Raw genomic sequence first — 13,511 nt, 5'->3', positions numbered from 1 at the left:
AATTCAAAATACGATAAAAGAATTATTCAGTAAAGAAATTAATTATTCAAGCTCTTTAATTTATGGTGGAAGATAAGAGATATTTTGTTGGATATTTTGAATAATTTCTAATTAGATAATTGAAAAATTCTCTTTTAATGCCACGTGGCTGCCACAAATGTAGTTTTCATGGGATCCATGTTTTGCTTGATAAAGTATTTCCTAGAATCAAAGCAAAGACCTCTTTCAAAAAGGGAAATTATAAAAATATCATAAGAAATACATTTTTAAGCAATTAATTTATATAATTTCTTTATTTTAAAATATGAGTATCTTCTGTATTTAAAACCCTTTAAACATTATAAAATCCCTTAATTGTATATAAAAATATATTATAAAACAGTGACACATCAATGATACTAAGTGTATATTATGTATGTGTTCATGCACTTAATTTTAGAAGATTGTACTAATTGTGATAGAAGTATGGTGGTTTATGATAACATCAATGATACTAAGTGTACATTATGTATGTGTTCATGCACTTAATTTTAGAAGATAGTACTAATTGTGATAGAAGTATTGTGGTTTATGATACTCAGCTATTTCTATGTTGAGGTTTTATTAAATGAAATTCTTGTGATGATCTCATCAAGATCGAATATTAGGGGTCTTTTCACCATTGTTTTTCGAGTTATGGTTAAAAAAGAAAGAAAAAAAAAATTCAGCCTTACCTAGCAGTGGGATGTCATCGGATTATGTTTTTGGGTATTATGGTCATGATTTTTATGAGTGCATGTATAGTTGAGTATATAAAAAAAATAATTATTATAATAGCTTTCCTCCGTATTTTAAGAATATTATTAGATTGGGATTTATGCATTTATAACTGCAAATGCAGAGTTATCAGGTGTCCAAGAAATATAAATAACAGAACTATTGAGTATCTATAAAGAAGTCAGACACGTACCTTAATTGGGTGTTTAGGATTACTGAAAGTAAGATTACTGGAAAGAAGCTTAAACATTACATTTGGAGGAGATTGTACATGAAAAATGTTGCGGAGATGAACGACACTGCTATAACTCTGAATCAAAGTGCTCCATGGTTTATTAATTATTTTTAGTATCTTATTTTACAGGATACTATGACTCATTCTTTATTTAATATTCAAATACTCTAATTCACTCAACTATGATTAGTCATATTTCATTTCAAATGTTATCGTTGAAGTGCTTTATTTTTCATAATTCTCGCCCATTATGAATTAACATGAGTCATTAGTTATACTTACTTTATATTGAATTATGAAAACACCACGTGTAGTTTAATATTTTTAGATTTATCTTAAAGAAGCTGAGATCAAAGAAGGAGCACCGAATCAAACATATTTTAAAGATGCCCTTCCGGATTCCTTAAACAAGAAGTTAACAGTGAAGACGTTGGAGCAACTTAAGCACATCTTCAAGAGCTTTTGAATGGAAGCGTCTACCATGAGGCATGCTCAACAAACTATTGGTAATCACACAAGTTATATATATATATATATATATATATATATTTGTATTGCTTCCTTTATATGTACGTGCAGATATCGTGTTTATCACTGTTAAAGCACGTTACATTTGTTATTTGCCGAACTCACAATGATTTATTGGCGTTTTTTAACACCTAAGAATATTGGATACGCGAATGTTAACATATTAATTCAAAGCACATGGGACCGTGCATAACTTGACCCTTTTAAATCAATCATCCATGATACTCCTCCGGTCCTTAATATAAAACTCATTTAACTAATTTGATTAGATTAAGGAAGTTGGGTAAGTTAGTTAATTATAATAAATATGACACGTTTTTCCTAAAACACCATAATCATCTTTTTTAATACCATGTCTCCCTCTTCTACTTGATTATGGTTGAAGAAGTATTCATAGGGGTAATTTAGAGAAAATTGATAAATATGAGAAATGGGTCTTATATTTAGAACCAAAACCAACTCAATAATTGGGTTTTATATTAAAGACCGGAGGAGTATTGTTTAAATTTTTTTGTTTAATGAATGAATACAAGTAAAATGTTGGAGAAATTTTTGATACTTAAACTTATATATTTAAATATATTTTTAATTTAATTAAATTAGAACAAATGATCCTTATAATTCGGGGAAAAGATAAATAGTGCAAGCAACATATTTTCCTTAAAAAAAAAAACCTTATCTTTTTCATGCGCTATTTTCCAATCAAATTAAAGAATATGTATTTTTTCGGCCATAATTTTTTAATATTATAAATTTGAAGTTAGAATAAGGATTTATTTGAGTGATTGATATATTCAATTGATTTTTTCGGCAAGGATATTTAATTGCTTTTAGTTCACTAATTTATGTCGAGTATCGCTTCGAGGGAGATAAACATTTAATATTTCATTTTTACAACATTAAATTATTTTGCTTTAGGGTTCATTTTTATTTTTTTTCATGCTAAATATATAATATTATTTTAGCTAACTATTCCTTAGTGTCCCGGAAGAAAGCTAGGCCGCAGCGATTCAACATTTTGTGCTGCCAAGACATTCCATTCACACCTGTAGGTGCGGCACAAGCATTTTGCAACTACTTTTTCAATATGCATACCCGTATTTGAGTTATAATTCTAAAAATTATTATAGTAATGGGATCTTAAACAATATACCGGTGTAACTTTTGAAATAATAAATAATTTTAAGCAGAAATATTTTAGTAATTAATAATCTCTAATTAAAGATGTACAAAATAACTTCATAAAAAAATTTGTCAATTATAATTGATCATTGTCATCATGAATATAAATGAAAAATCATCCTTGATTAAAAAATCCATTTTTTATCAAATTAATTTATATATTTAAAATCAATTATTATAATTTAAATTTAAATATGTCAACTGTAAATATATTATCCTTTTAAAATTTGTGTGGACATATTTAAGATTTGGAATTATTGTTTAATATTACATTTTTTTAAAATTTAAATGTTTAAGTTTTGTGCTGATTTTTCAGGAAATTATTAAATGTTTTGAAAGTTACAAAATGTAAAAAGGGCCAATACTAACCTTGAATTGATTCAACACCTTTATTCTTTGACCACAGGTTACTACTAATTGTGGTTGATTACTGGGCACAACGAATATTTAGATAGAAACCAAATCATAGTTTTAAAAGTGCTTTTACGGTCTACAGAGTAAATATATATAGGAACTTGTCTCATTTTATGGAAAAGTGCTCTTTAGAAGCACTTTTAAGGGTTGCCAAACACCCGTTACTGTTTTGTTTTTTGGCCAAAAAACTATATTACTTATGAACCCATGCTTAATGGTGCAATAGTCATCATGTATAAAGGGGTAATAGATAGATTTTAATTTTTTTCTTGCGAAGGGGAAATTATATATTTCAAGTTTAAACATAATGTAATTATTTAAATCCACATGCTGTGGTTAAAAGTGCATCATAAAGACATGTAGGCGGGGATGAAATGAATAACAAATTAAATTTCAATTTCTTGAACTTAGGCTTCTGCAAAATTACTGTGCTTTCCACCAATTTTATTTTAATTTTGTTGTTTCAGTCAAAAATTTAGAGTCAAGCTATGGACAAAGAGTTGCTTCATGAGTAGTCTAATGGACACACCTAATTAACTTATTAGAAGAGCATGACTTGCATATTCACTGGTTTAACTTTTTGAACAGGTGACTAAGCTTGACTTGCATAACTTGTATTGATTTTCTCATACTTGTGTGTTTGGATTTTGCTCCTCACTGTACAATTTCAAGTATATTCACTGGTTTTAGTCATTGACTGTCTTAGTGATTGTGCAATTCATTACTTGCTGTCTCTTAATTACAATATAGGCTTTTAAGCTGTTTTATTTTGAACATTAGCTATTCATTTAATAAATTATTCATGATGTTATGAGATTTTTTCCGTTCCGCGTAAACCTTTTCCCTTTACAGGCATTGAAGTTTTCTAAATTTGATGAATGATGAATAAATACTCATATGCGTCTGTGTACACTCCTCTGGCCCTATTTCCCTTTACATACGCCAACATGACTTTGTAGAGAATATACTGGACAATATAAACAAAGAGGTTTTTCTTTGCTTATGATGTAGTGAGAAAATTATTGTTAGTCATGAGATAAAATCATATGACACGTATTTCATTTTGTTAAACCTTTGCAAAGTGGACATTTTGACCTTGATATTTTAGCCATTCTATGTTTGCTGATAATCACCTCACTTACAATTTATTTGTATGTGCCTCTTAAAATGTTTAGGCATTTGTCTCCTCTATCTCCAAATGGTTTTGGTGCTTTTTGGTACTTTATATGAGATCAATGATTTCTATGGTTGCCAGAGAAGGTTATCGTAACTAACAAACTCATAAATGTCTTCTTCTCAAAATACTATATTCTTGATATTACGCTAGTAATCTTTCATCCTTAGTAACACGTACAGAGCATCCGTTCAGGTACCAAATATTAGATGATTGGCAGATAATTATTTGTGGATATGGCCAAGTAACTTTGCAATTTAGGTTGGTTTCTTGGAAGAATATGGTTTATTACCAATAAACGATTAATTGTTTTTGTTCAAACCCATTGAAATTTATGACTGTTTATGTTTCTTTAAAAACCTCTATATTGTTAAATATCTGTTTTTACTGTGTTTTTATTTGATAAAACTTTCAAGTTACTTCTTTTTGGTTTAGGAAAAAAGATTAAGTTACTAATTATTGCTTAGCTAGCAAGCTCTATTTTTTGTGTTTATTAATTCCTATATCTCTTTTTATTGCGAGCCCCTTCTTCCTCAAATGTAAAAATCTGATTTAAACAAATGTCAAACTTTCTTATTTTAGTATAACAAACAACCAATTTAGTTACTGAAATTTGTGCTTGTAAACAATTTGATATCTTTTGTTAGATGATAGTAGTAATTTTTTTGGTTAATTGTTGGAAAAATCATTTCCTTTTTAGAAAAATGCCTCGTTTGGTAGGATGGAAAAGTTTTTGATGGAAGTGGAAGTAGAAATGGAAGTAGAAGTGGAAGTGGTGGAATTGGGCTGGAAGTGAGCTTTAAAAGTTTGTTTGGTGTGATAGAAATGAATGGGGAATTGATATAAACTTTTTTATTAAAAAAAAGATAAAATGTGTGAAAGTAACATAAAAAGACCTTATTGCCCTCATTAAAAAAGTAAAAAAATAAAACAGAATAATGAAATTTCTCTTGCCCTAGTCGTTCATTTTGGCCCAATTATCTCCTTCAGCAAATCGCTACGCCTCACGTCCTCTGCCTCGCATTCTCCGATTTCATATTCATATACTCCATAAGGCACTGCAACACCATCAATTTCTCTTCCTCCTTGGCCTTCGTTCCCTCATCTGTGCCAATCTGAATTGAAGACGAAGATTTGCCCCCGTAAGTTTTTGCGATCGAAAACTTTTCTTTTTTTTTTCGGTAGAAGAACTTGTGAGTTTGTATATTGCTTTTTTTATTTTCATCAATATTTATTCATGTTCTGATCTCCTGGGTAAAGGTTCAAGAAAATAATGCTTGGTTAAATGAAAAGGAAGAAATTAAAAAAAAAAAATTGTATGGTGTAGTATACATTGGTACAGAGAGCAGGAGTGTCGAACTATTCTAATGAGTTGAAACATATATGATAGTCCATGTTAATCTCAATGATAAATTATGCAGGAGTATTGCTATGCAGGAGTATTGCTTTTCGTGGTTACTATTATTAGTTAAATACTGTTTCAAGATTTAATATGGTGTTTCTGAAAGTACTTTCTTTCACTATTATATATTAGAAACTGTTTTATATATTGAAATTGGTTTGAAGAGAAATTTTAATTTCTAGAATTGGTTGTTTAGTCTCAAATTGTAGTTATTTAGTGCTGATGGTTGAATATAATTCTTGTGATTAGAAGGACTTAAACTACATATATTTCCCTTTATTACTATTCTGACTTTATTATTATGCAAGGATATGGCAAGAAATCTTCACTTATGGACTCCTAAGGAGGATGAGGTCCTGATTGAATGCTTATTAAAGTTTGTGGAAGAAGAAGGAAGCTTGATGGCTGGAAATGAGTTCAAACCATATTTATTTAAGAAAATAGAAAAATTGATGGAGCATGAGGTTGATGGGTGTGGGATAAAAGCTATGCCTGACATTGTTTCTCGGCTAAACAAACTTAGACAAGATTGGATTATGATATATGAGATGATACATGATACACATAATTTGGGATTTCAGTGGGATGCTGAAGAAAAATGTATCATTGCAGAAGAGAATGTATGGAATGATTATATCAAGGTAAGCCTATAGATAAAATTATTAATAATTTAATGTGAGCAATTTGTAATTACTTGTTTTGATTATTTATATAGGTCCACAAGAAAGTTGGGAAGTTACGTGGAAAATCATTCCCTCATTTTGATGCTCTTAACATGGTGTTCAACAATGGCAAGATTGTTGAAGAAGATCCACATATTTATAATGAAGTTGTTAATGAGTTTGAGATGCTTCATGATGAGGTCTTGAAGGTAGAAGGAATAACTGATGAGGAGCGCCAACAAGCTTATGTTAAGTTGGTTAGAGATGATGAGTTACGTGTTATTTTTTCTCATCTTTCACTTAATGCAAAGAAAGAGTTGGTGATAAATCTTCTTAAATAGAGAGGTTTATGAGATACAAATTTTTTTAAGCATATTTATGTTACAATGTAGCTTTGTCATTTGACTTTAAATTAGATCAGTGTGATTGTTTATAATATATTTTCTTTTTAGACTATGAATATATGATGCAAAGTAATAATATATCATAATTATACTGCACAAATATTGCACCAGCAAATATATCAAAATCAAAATATTAGAAATAGACCACTAATTCAGATAATATATTTATAACGACAATTAAAATATATTGCAGCATAAATGGAATAATATACATATCCCATTATATTTTCTCAACTAATTAAATCATATATTTTCATATTGAATCAAATCAAATGATAAGTCATAAGATCTTTTATAATTAAACAAGCATTAATTATATCTAAATTATTCATACAACAAAAAAGAACATTAAAATTAATAATTATATCTAAATTTAGATAATATATTTATAATGACAATCAAATTATATTATAACATAAATTGCCATAATACATATCCCTAATATATATTCTCGCATATATTATAATTTAATTGCAATCTAGCTGATACAATTGAAGTCACTATCTTCCAGAAGAAGATTTGAACATAACCCTACGAACCAAAAAAATATTAAATGGCCATAGTATATATCCCTGCATATACCAAAAAAATAGATGGCAGGGGCTTACTTACAAAATATACAAAATACATGGCCAATAATGTGTAATGAAAATATGACCTAAAGCATTGTCACCATCATTTCTAGCTACGCAAGCACCCTACGAACCATTTCTAACTTTGCCTCATATGGAAGGCTTGAGAAGATAGCAAGGGTATTTTCATCCTTGTTAATTTTAAATAATGCATCATGTATCTCATGAGAAGATAGCTCCTTCAAATTGCATAACTCATTATAAAGAGAGTCACGTTTTTTATCTAACACAGCAGCCCTTGCAAGCTTCTGAACATGAGATCCCAAAGTTGCAGTAGCTTCTTGAATCCCTTGACAAGTAATAGTCATTATTTTCTCAAGCCCTTCCATGTAAAGTTCATCACGATCACTACTGTTTCTTCTCCTCTTCCTACTTGTAGTTGTAGCAGTATTGGCTTCTCCAATTGTAGCAGCAACTGAAGGTTCTGTTTCTTCTCCAAAATCAACATCATCATCAATGTTTTCTGCATCAAGTTGTGGGGAAATTTCACTTTCATCAAGTTGATCACCTTCCAATCCAGAAATTGACCCTTTTCCAGTAGCTCTATCTTTTCCAAATATTGTGCATAATGCATTAAAATGGGGAAAAGTTTTTCCACGAAGATGTGAAGCCTTTTTGTTGCTCTAGAAATAATAAAAGCAAACAATATATAATAAACTTTCACATTTCATGATTTATAAAAAAAACATAAACATTAAGTAATAAAAATTACCTTTATGCACTCATCCCACACCACCTTTTCAGCTGTAACACAATGATTTTCTGGATCCCATCCAAATCCTGATGTATTAGTTCCATTAACCATGTCATATAGGGCTTGCCAATTCACTTTTAACGTCTTCAAACGAGATCTAATGTGAGGATCAGCCTTAATGCCACATCGAGGAGACTTTTCAGTCAACATTTTCTGCAATTGAGTAAATATTCCTGTCTTAAAACCATTATCAGAAATTAAACAGCCCTGTTCATGAAGAACTAGCAGTGCATCAACAAGCAAGGCATCTTCTTCAGCTGTCCAAACACGTTGCTTTCCTTTGGATGATCCCTCTGCTTCCATTATCTATACAAGAAATTAATAAAACAGTAAAATGACCCATGAAAATTGTTGTTAGTACCATCCTATATAATAGTAAATTCAATTATAAAACAAATATCTTCATTTCACCAATAACACAATACAAACATTAGGCCACTCATAATAGAAAAGTGACATGTAATAAGATAACACAAACACTAATCCACTTATATAAATAAATTACAATTCCACTACATTCATAACTACTCATCTACTATCCGTATGTCTCATGAAGTCAGCAAACATTTCATTGGCTAATGTCTCGTGAAAATTGCCCCATGCATTAGATGGCTCAATTGTCAAAATAGGTGGAGCATCTGTGTTAGATATATCCATATCCATTTCTTCAAATCCATCCTCGAGAGGATCTGATCCTTGTTGACGAATCAAATTGTGTAAAAGACAACAAGCTATGACTATTCGACAATGAGTTCTAACAGGGTAAAATGAGGGACTTCTGAGAATAGCCCAACGTAATTTTAACATTCCAAAGCAACGCTCAATGACATTGTGTGCCGACGCATGTCTCAAATTAAAGCATTCACGTGCATTTACAGGATGTCTTCCATCTCTCCATTCACTTAAATGGTATCGTTGACCTCGATAAGGCGCAAGGAATCCTTCACAATTTGTATACCCAGCATCTACCAAATAGTATTGTCCTACATGAGGAAAAATTTAAATTATGAGAATGATAAATAATTTTAGAAAGCTTTCAACTTACTACAGAAATAATATTTTGAAAGACCTTCAAAACAATACAGATATTAATTTTTCCAAGTATATACACAAAAAATAACATTTACCTTGAGGCACTTTTAAGTTTCCATTTCTTCTATTAATAGCATCTCTCAAAACTCTCCCATCAGCAGCTGACCCTTCCCAACCAGCGAGAACATATATAAATTGTGCATCAGGGGAGCAAACACCAAGCACATTAGTAGTTATTTCTCCTTTTCTATTCCTATACCTTGCTTTGTCTTTCATAGGGACTTTTACTTTAACATGGGTACCATCAAGGGCACCCAAGCAATTCTGAAATAACATCCAAATAATGATATTAGTACAATCAAATGAATGATAAAATTAATTTACATAATTTTGTAATCAATAACATTATACCTTAAACCACTTCCACTTCTCGTCTATTGAATCCTCATGAATCGGTTCAGGTTTCTTAAACAGCTCCTCAGCCAATCGCATCATAGCCATTAAAACAATATTAAAGTATCGACTTATAGTTTCACCAGACCTCCCAAAATAAAATTGTACAACTCTATTCTTTACATGATGAGCAAGAATATGGAGAAACATTGCAACTTGCTCATCAACCAACATATTATTAGTTGGTTTTAAACCACCTTTTACATCAAGCATGAGACATAATTTGTCAAAAGTAGCCCTATTCATTCTAATTTGGTGAAAGCAAGTGGTATCACTATTATACACTAGATTTCGAAGATGAATTCTCCTAGAATAGAAGTCCACAATGTATGGATGACGAGGAATTCGTCGTCTACGCATAGAAACAGTGATACAGACACTCATAAAACATTGATACATAGCAAATACAACATGCAACCACCAAACCAACAGATGCACAATTAGTTCACTTGTTTCAGGTTCCATGGCTGTATAAAAAAACGTAATAACATCTTAGAAAGTTGAGTTACAAGGAGTTACAAAATCCAATTCAATTGAAAGAGTTATAAGGAGTTGCAAAAACTAATAAATATTAAGAAAAAAATGAACCTAACATAAGACTATGAATAAGAGCATGGCAATAAATTCACCCGAAGTATACCAGAAGAATCAGAACTTTCTAGTTTTGATATATATGCTATAGCTTTGGTAAACAATAAGTTTGTCATGGTTTTTTTTTCATCTTTTTTTTCTTGGTTAGCTTACTTATGCCTGTTCAAGAGTCATACCAAATGCCCACTCTGTAATTATTTACAAATATTATAAATTATTACGTGTGCTACTGCAACTTGAAAATTTATTGTTCATGCTACACAATAACGTGGGTCCTCATAAATCAATGAAAAATGTGTGAATCAACAAAACAGAACTTAACAAGCAGTGGGAAAAGTTGTGTGAATTAGCTCACAAATCTACACCTAATGTATTCCGCCACATATCAATCTTTTGTAAATGCTTAGAAGTAATTTAACTTCTATTTCTAGATTCTGGATTTTTAATGGGAGTGTTTTCTGATTAAAAAAAAAAGAAGAAAGCATTAGGGGTACAGTAATATTTTTTAAGAGGTATCAACCATAGATGCAATTAAGCCCACAAAACAAGAATTAGACAATCAAGAATGAGCTTCAAACAAAGCCTAGAAAAATTCCTATGAAAAAGTACAAGAAGAAGAATGTGCAGAAACTAAATCTAGGAAAAGCATATCGATCTAAAAAATCACCTTTGTCTATTATTCTCCTCGTCAGTGCTTTCTTGACCTGTGCTCCTACCTCCGTTGGAACTTCCGCTATGCTCTGCTGCGATATCCGCTGGTTTTCGCTGCGTCTTCAAATGAGCCCTTGCTTTCTCCCACCAGCTTGTGGGATGCGGAAAGACAATCGAAGATGAGAAAATAATATGGTTTCTTTTTTATTTGGAAGAGGGCAAAGATGTCCATATATTTCATAAGTTGGGACAATATTGTCCAGAAATTTTCACTTCCATGGAACTTATATGGATTCCACCGGCCTATCCAAGGAACCCACTTCCATCATTTTTGATGGAAGTGGGTTCCACATGGAAGTGGGTTCACACAAAACAATCAGCTCAATTCATGGGTTCCACTTCCACTTCCAATTCTTTGGCCCAAGTTCCATCATACCAAACGTAGCATAAAAATTCAGATTTTGTTTGTTGAAGTTACATGCATACATTTTATTACTATGGTCAGAGAGAGAGAGAGAAAGCATATCGACAAGGGTTTGTTGGGGTCTCTATATCATTGCTCGTGTGCTTTATTTCATACATCAACATAAAAATGCTTAAAAAACAAATAAAAATATAAAATTCATTTAAAAAGCTAAAAATTGAACAAGTCTAAAACTGTAAGGCTACACATAGGTAAAGCTGGCCCAACCTAAAAGATGAACAGGCTATACTGCTTGCCCATGCTCTTGAAAAGCCCAAGTCATTTCAGAATGGGTAAGGGCGGGCTTCCCTACCAAATAGAGATGCTTATTCATAATATCATATGAAAAGAAAACTCCAGTCAATAACTAATAAATAATATTATAAGCATCAAATATATTCCACAACTCCGCAGGTTGTAACATTTAAAGATATAAATATAAATATTAGTAGTTCACAAAATTTCACATTACTTACACATTCGAACACAACACAATGGCTCTGTACACAACATCCTTCTTTAAATAAGAAATAAATAATATCCAATTGTCCGTAATTTATTAAAAATAAGACAACTAAAAAACTATAATAGCATAACAACATGTATGCATATTATATTTTTTTAAATAAAATTATTTATATTTTCAGGCAGGGCGACACATCATGCCCGACCCTACTCAACAACCGGCCTTGCTCAAAAATGCCTAATTTTTTCTGGCCATTTTTCTTCCGAGCTTGAACAGCCACAGCGGGTTAATGGGCCACATGAATGCCCCTACTACTTTGTACCTTTCTCAGCCAGATCTCGCCAGTTCCCTTTGCCCGACTACGTCAAATATTTGATCACCGAGTACGAGAAGATTCTACGGGCCAGCTTCTGAATTTCATGCATTGAGGATTAATTTGTTGCGTGGGGAAGCAAGATTTATAACATCAAACGTGGCATGCTGCTACTTGTGCCCAAACCGTGATGTGTACGCATTTTGGGATCCATTTCATCCTTCGGAAAGGGCTAATAAGATCATGTCAGGAACCAGCAAGTATATGAACCCCATGAATCTCAGCACCATCTTAGCCTTGGATTCAACCATCTAATTAATTCTTCATCTCTTTCGCTTTCTTTCGTTATTTCTACTGCTTCCTCGGCTTTCTTTTTTTTCTTTCCTTTTCTTTTTTCTTTTTTCCCTTCATTTTGGTTTGTGAGGGAAGGTTTGACTGTTTGAGAGCTTCTTTTGTGTCCTTTTATGCTTGTTTCTGTCATCTCCCTTATAAGGACCGGAGTCGAAGCTCTATCTTCCCGAAATAATTACAATATATAAAGTAACCCCTTTTTCACTGTACTCTGATTCTTTCTCGACCACTACATAGAAGTTACAAAATAAATAAATTCATAGCACTTAATTCATAGAAGTTTTATTTATTTCCTATTGTACAACGATCTCAGATTTCACAAGTCTATGCTCATTCCCACTCACATGGTTATCAAGAAATTCGCTCAAATTCCCACGAATGTTGAGTCATAATCAAAGTATAAAAAAATAACGACCACTTATCGTTCAAAGATTTCATCATTCATTGAGTTACTACAAACAATTGAAGTTATAAGAACAGCTGAGAATGTTTGATCAAAAGTTTGAAGCATTTGAAGAATTACCGAAACAATTTTCGGACATTAAACTCTTCTTTCTCAACACAAATGGTTCCTTGTTTATAGTTGGAAGAAGTTAGCTAAATAGCCATTAGACAAATTAAATAACAATAGTCATTACTCTCATTTTGTTTAGAAACAAAAAAGAAAAGAGAACATCATGATTTATGCATGACATTTTACAACATGATTTATGCATGAAACTTTATAATTAGAAAACCAAACGTATACTTTTGTCATTGAGAAGAAAAAAAAGAGGACAATAAAGATGAATTCTGAGATTAACTGAATATATTTCGTACGTCTTTATATTGGCCGTCTCAATTTCCATCTCTATATATTAAATGTAACATAAATTTCTTCAATCACATAAATTTTATTAGTAAGTACTCCCTTCAGTTCAAAATATAAGATAAATTTTGTTAGAAGGGCTTGATTTTTTTTAATAAGATAATATTCATTTCTGTCTAAGCATTTAATGAGTTTTTTTTATTGTACCACTAACATATGCACTTTTTTTTTGGGGTTATT

General features: G+C 31.2%; 2 protein-coding genes across 2 annotated transcripts; both read right to left on the bottom strand.

The window, feature by feature from the left end:
• Positions 1–7,442: 7,442 nt before the first annotated feature.
• Positions 7,443–8,446, bottom strand: LOC114711782 (uncharacterized protein At2g29880-like). The gene is made up of 2 exons (XM_028896207.1): positions 8,102–8,446; positions 7,443–8,012 (listed from the first exon to the last, which is right to left on the bottom strand). Exons 1-2 carry the CDS (start codon positions 8,444–8,446, stop codon positions 7,443–7,445), a joined length of 915 nt encoding a protein of 304 aa, XP_028752040.1.
• Positions 8,447–8,671: 225 nt separating this feature from the next.
• Positions 8,672–9,869, bottom strand: LOC114711781 (protein ALP1-like). The gene is made up of 3 exons (XM_028896206.1): positions 9,587–9,869; positions 9,271–9,499; positions 8,672–9,126 (listed from the first exon to the last, which is right to left on the bottom strand). Exons 1-3 carry the CDS (start codon positions 9,839–9,841, stop codon positions 8,672–8,674), a joined length of 939 nt encoding a protein of 312 aa, XP_028752039.1. The 5' UTR covers positions 9,842–9,869.
• Between the last annotated feature and the right edge of the window lie 3,642 nt (positions 9,870–13,511).

This window comes from Neltuma alba, unplaced genomic scaffold, assembly GCF_004799145.2.
Source record: "Neltuma alba isolate B1F8T4 unplaced genomic scaffold, ASM479914v2 tig00011318_pilon, whole genome shotgun sequence".
In the NCBI taxonomy this organism is placed as follows: domain Eukaryota; kingdom Viridiplantae; phylum Streptophyta; class Magnoliopsida; order Fabales; family Fabaceae; genus Neltuma; species Neltuma alba.
Note: the sequence above shows the minus strand (reverse complement) of the source record. Positions and strands in the feature narration are given on the sequence as shown.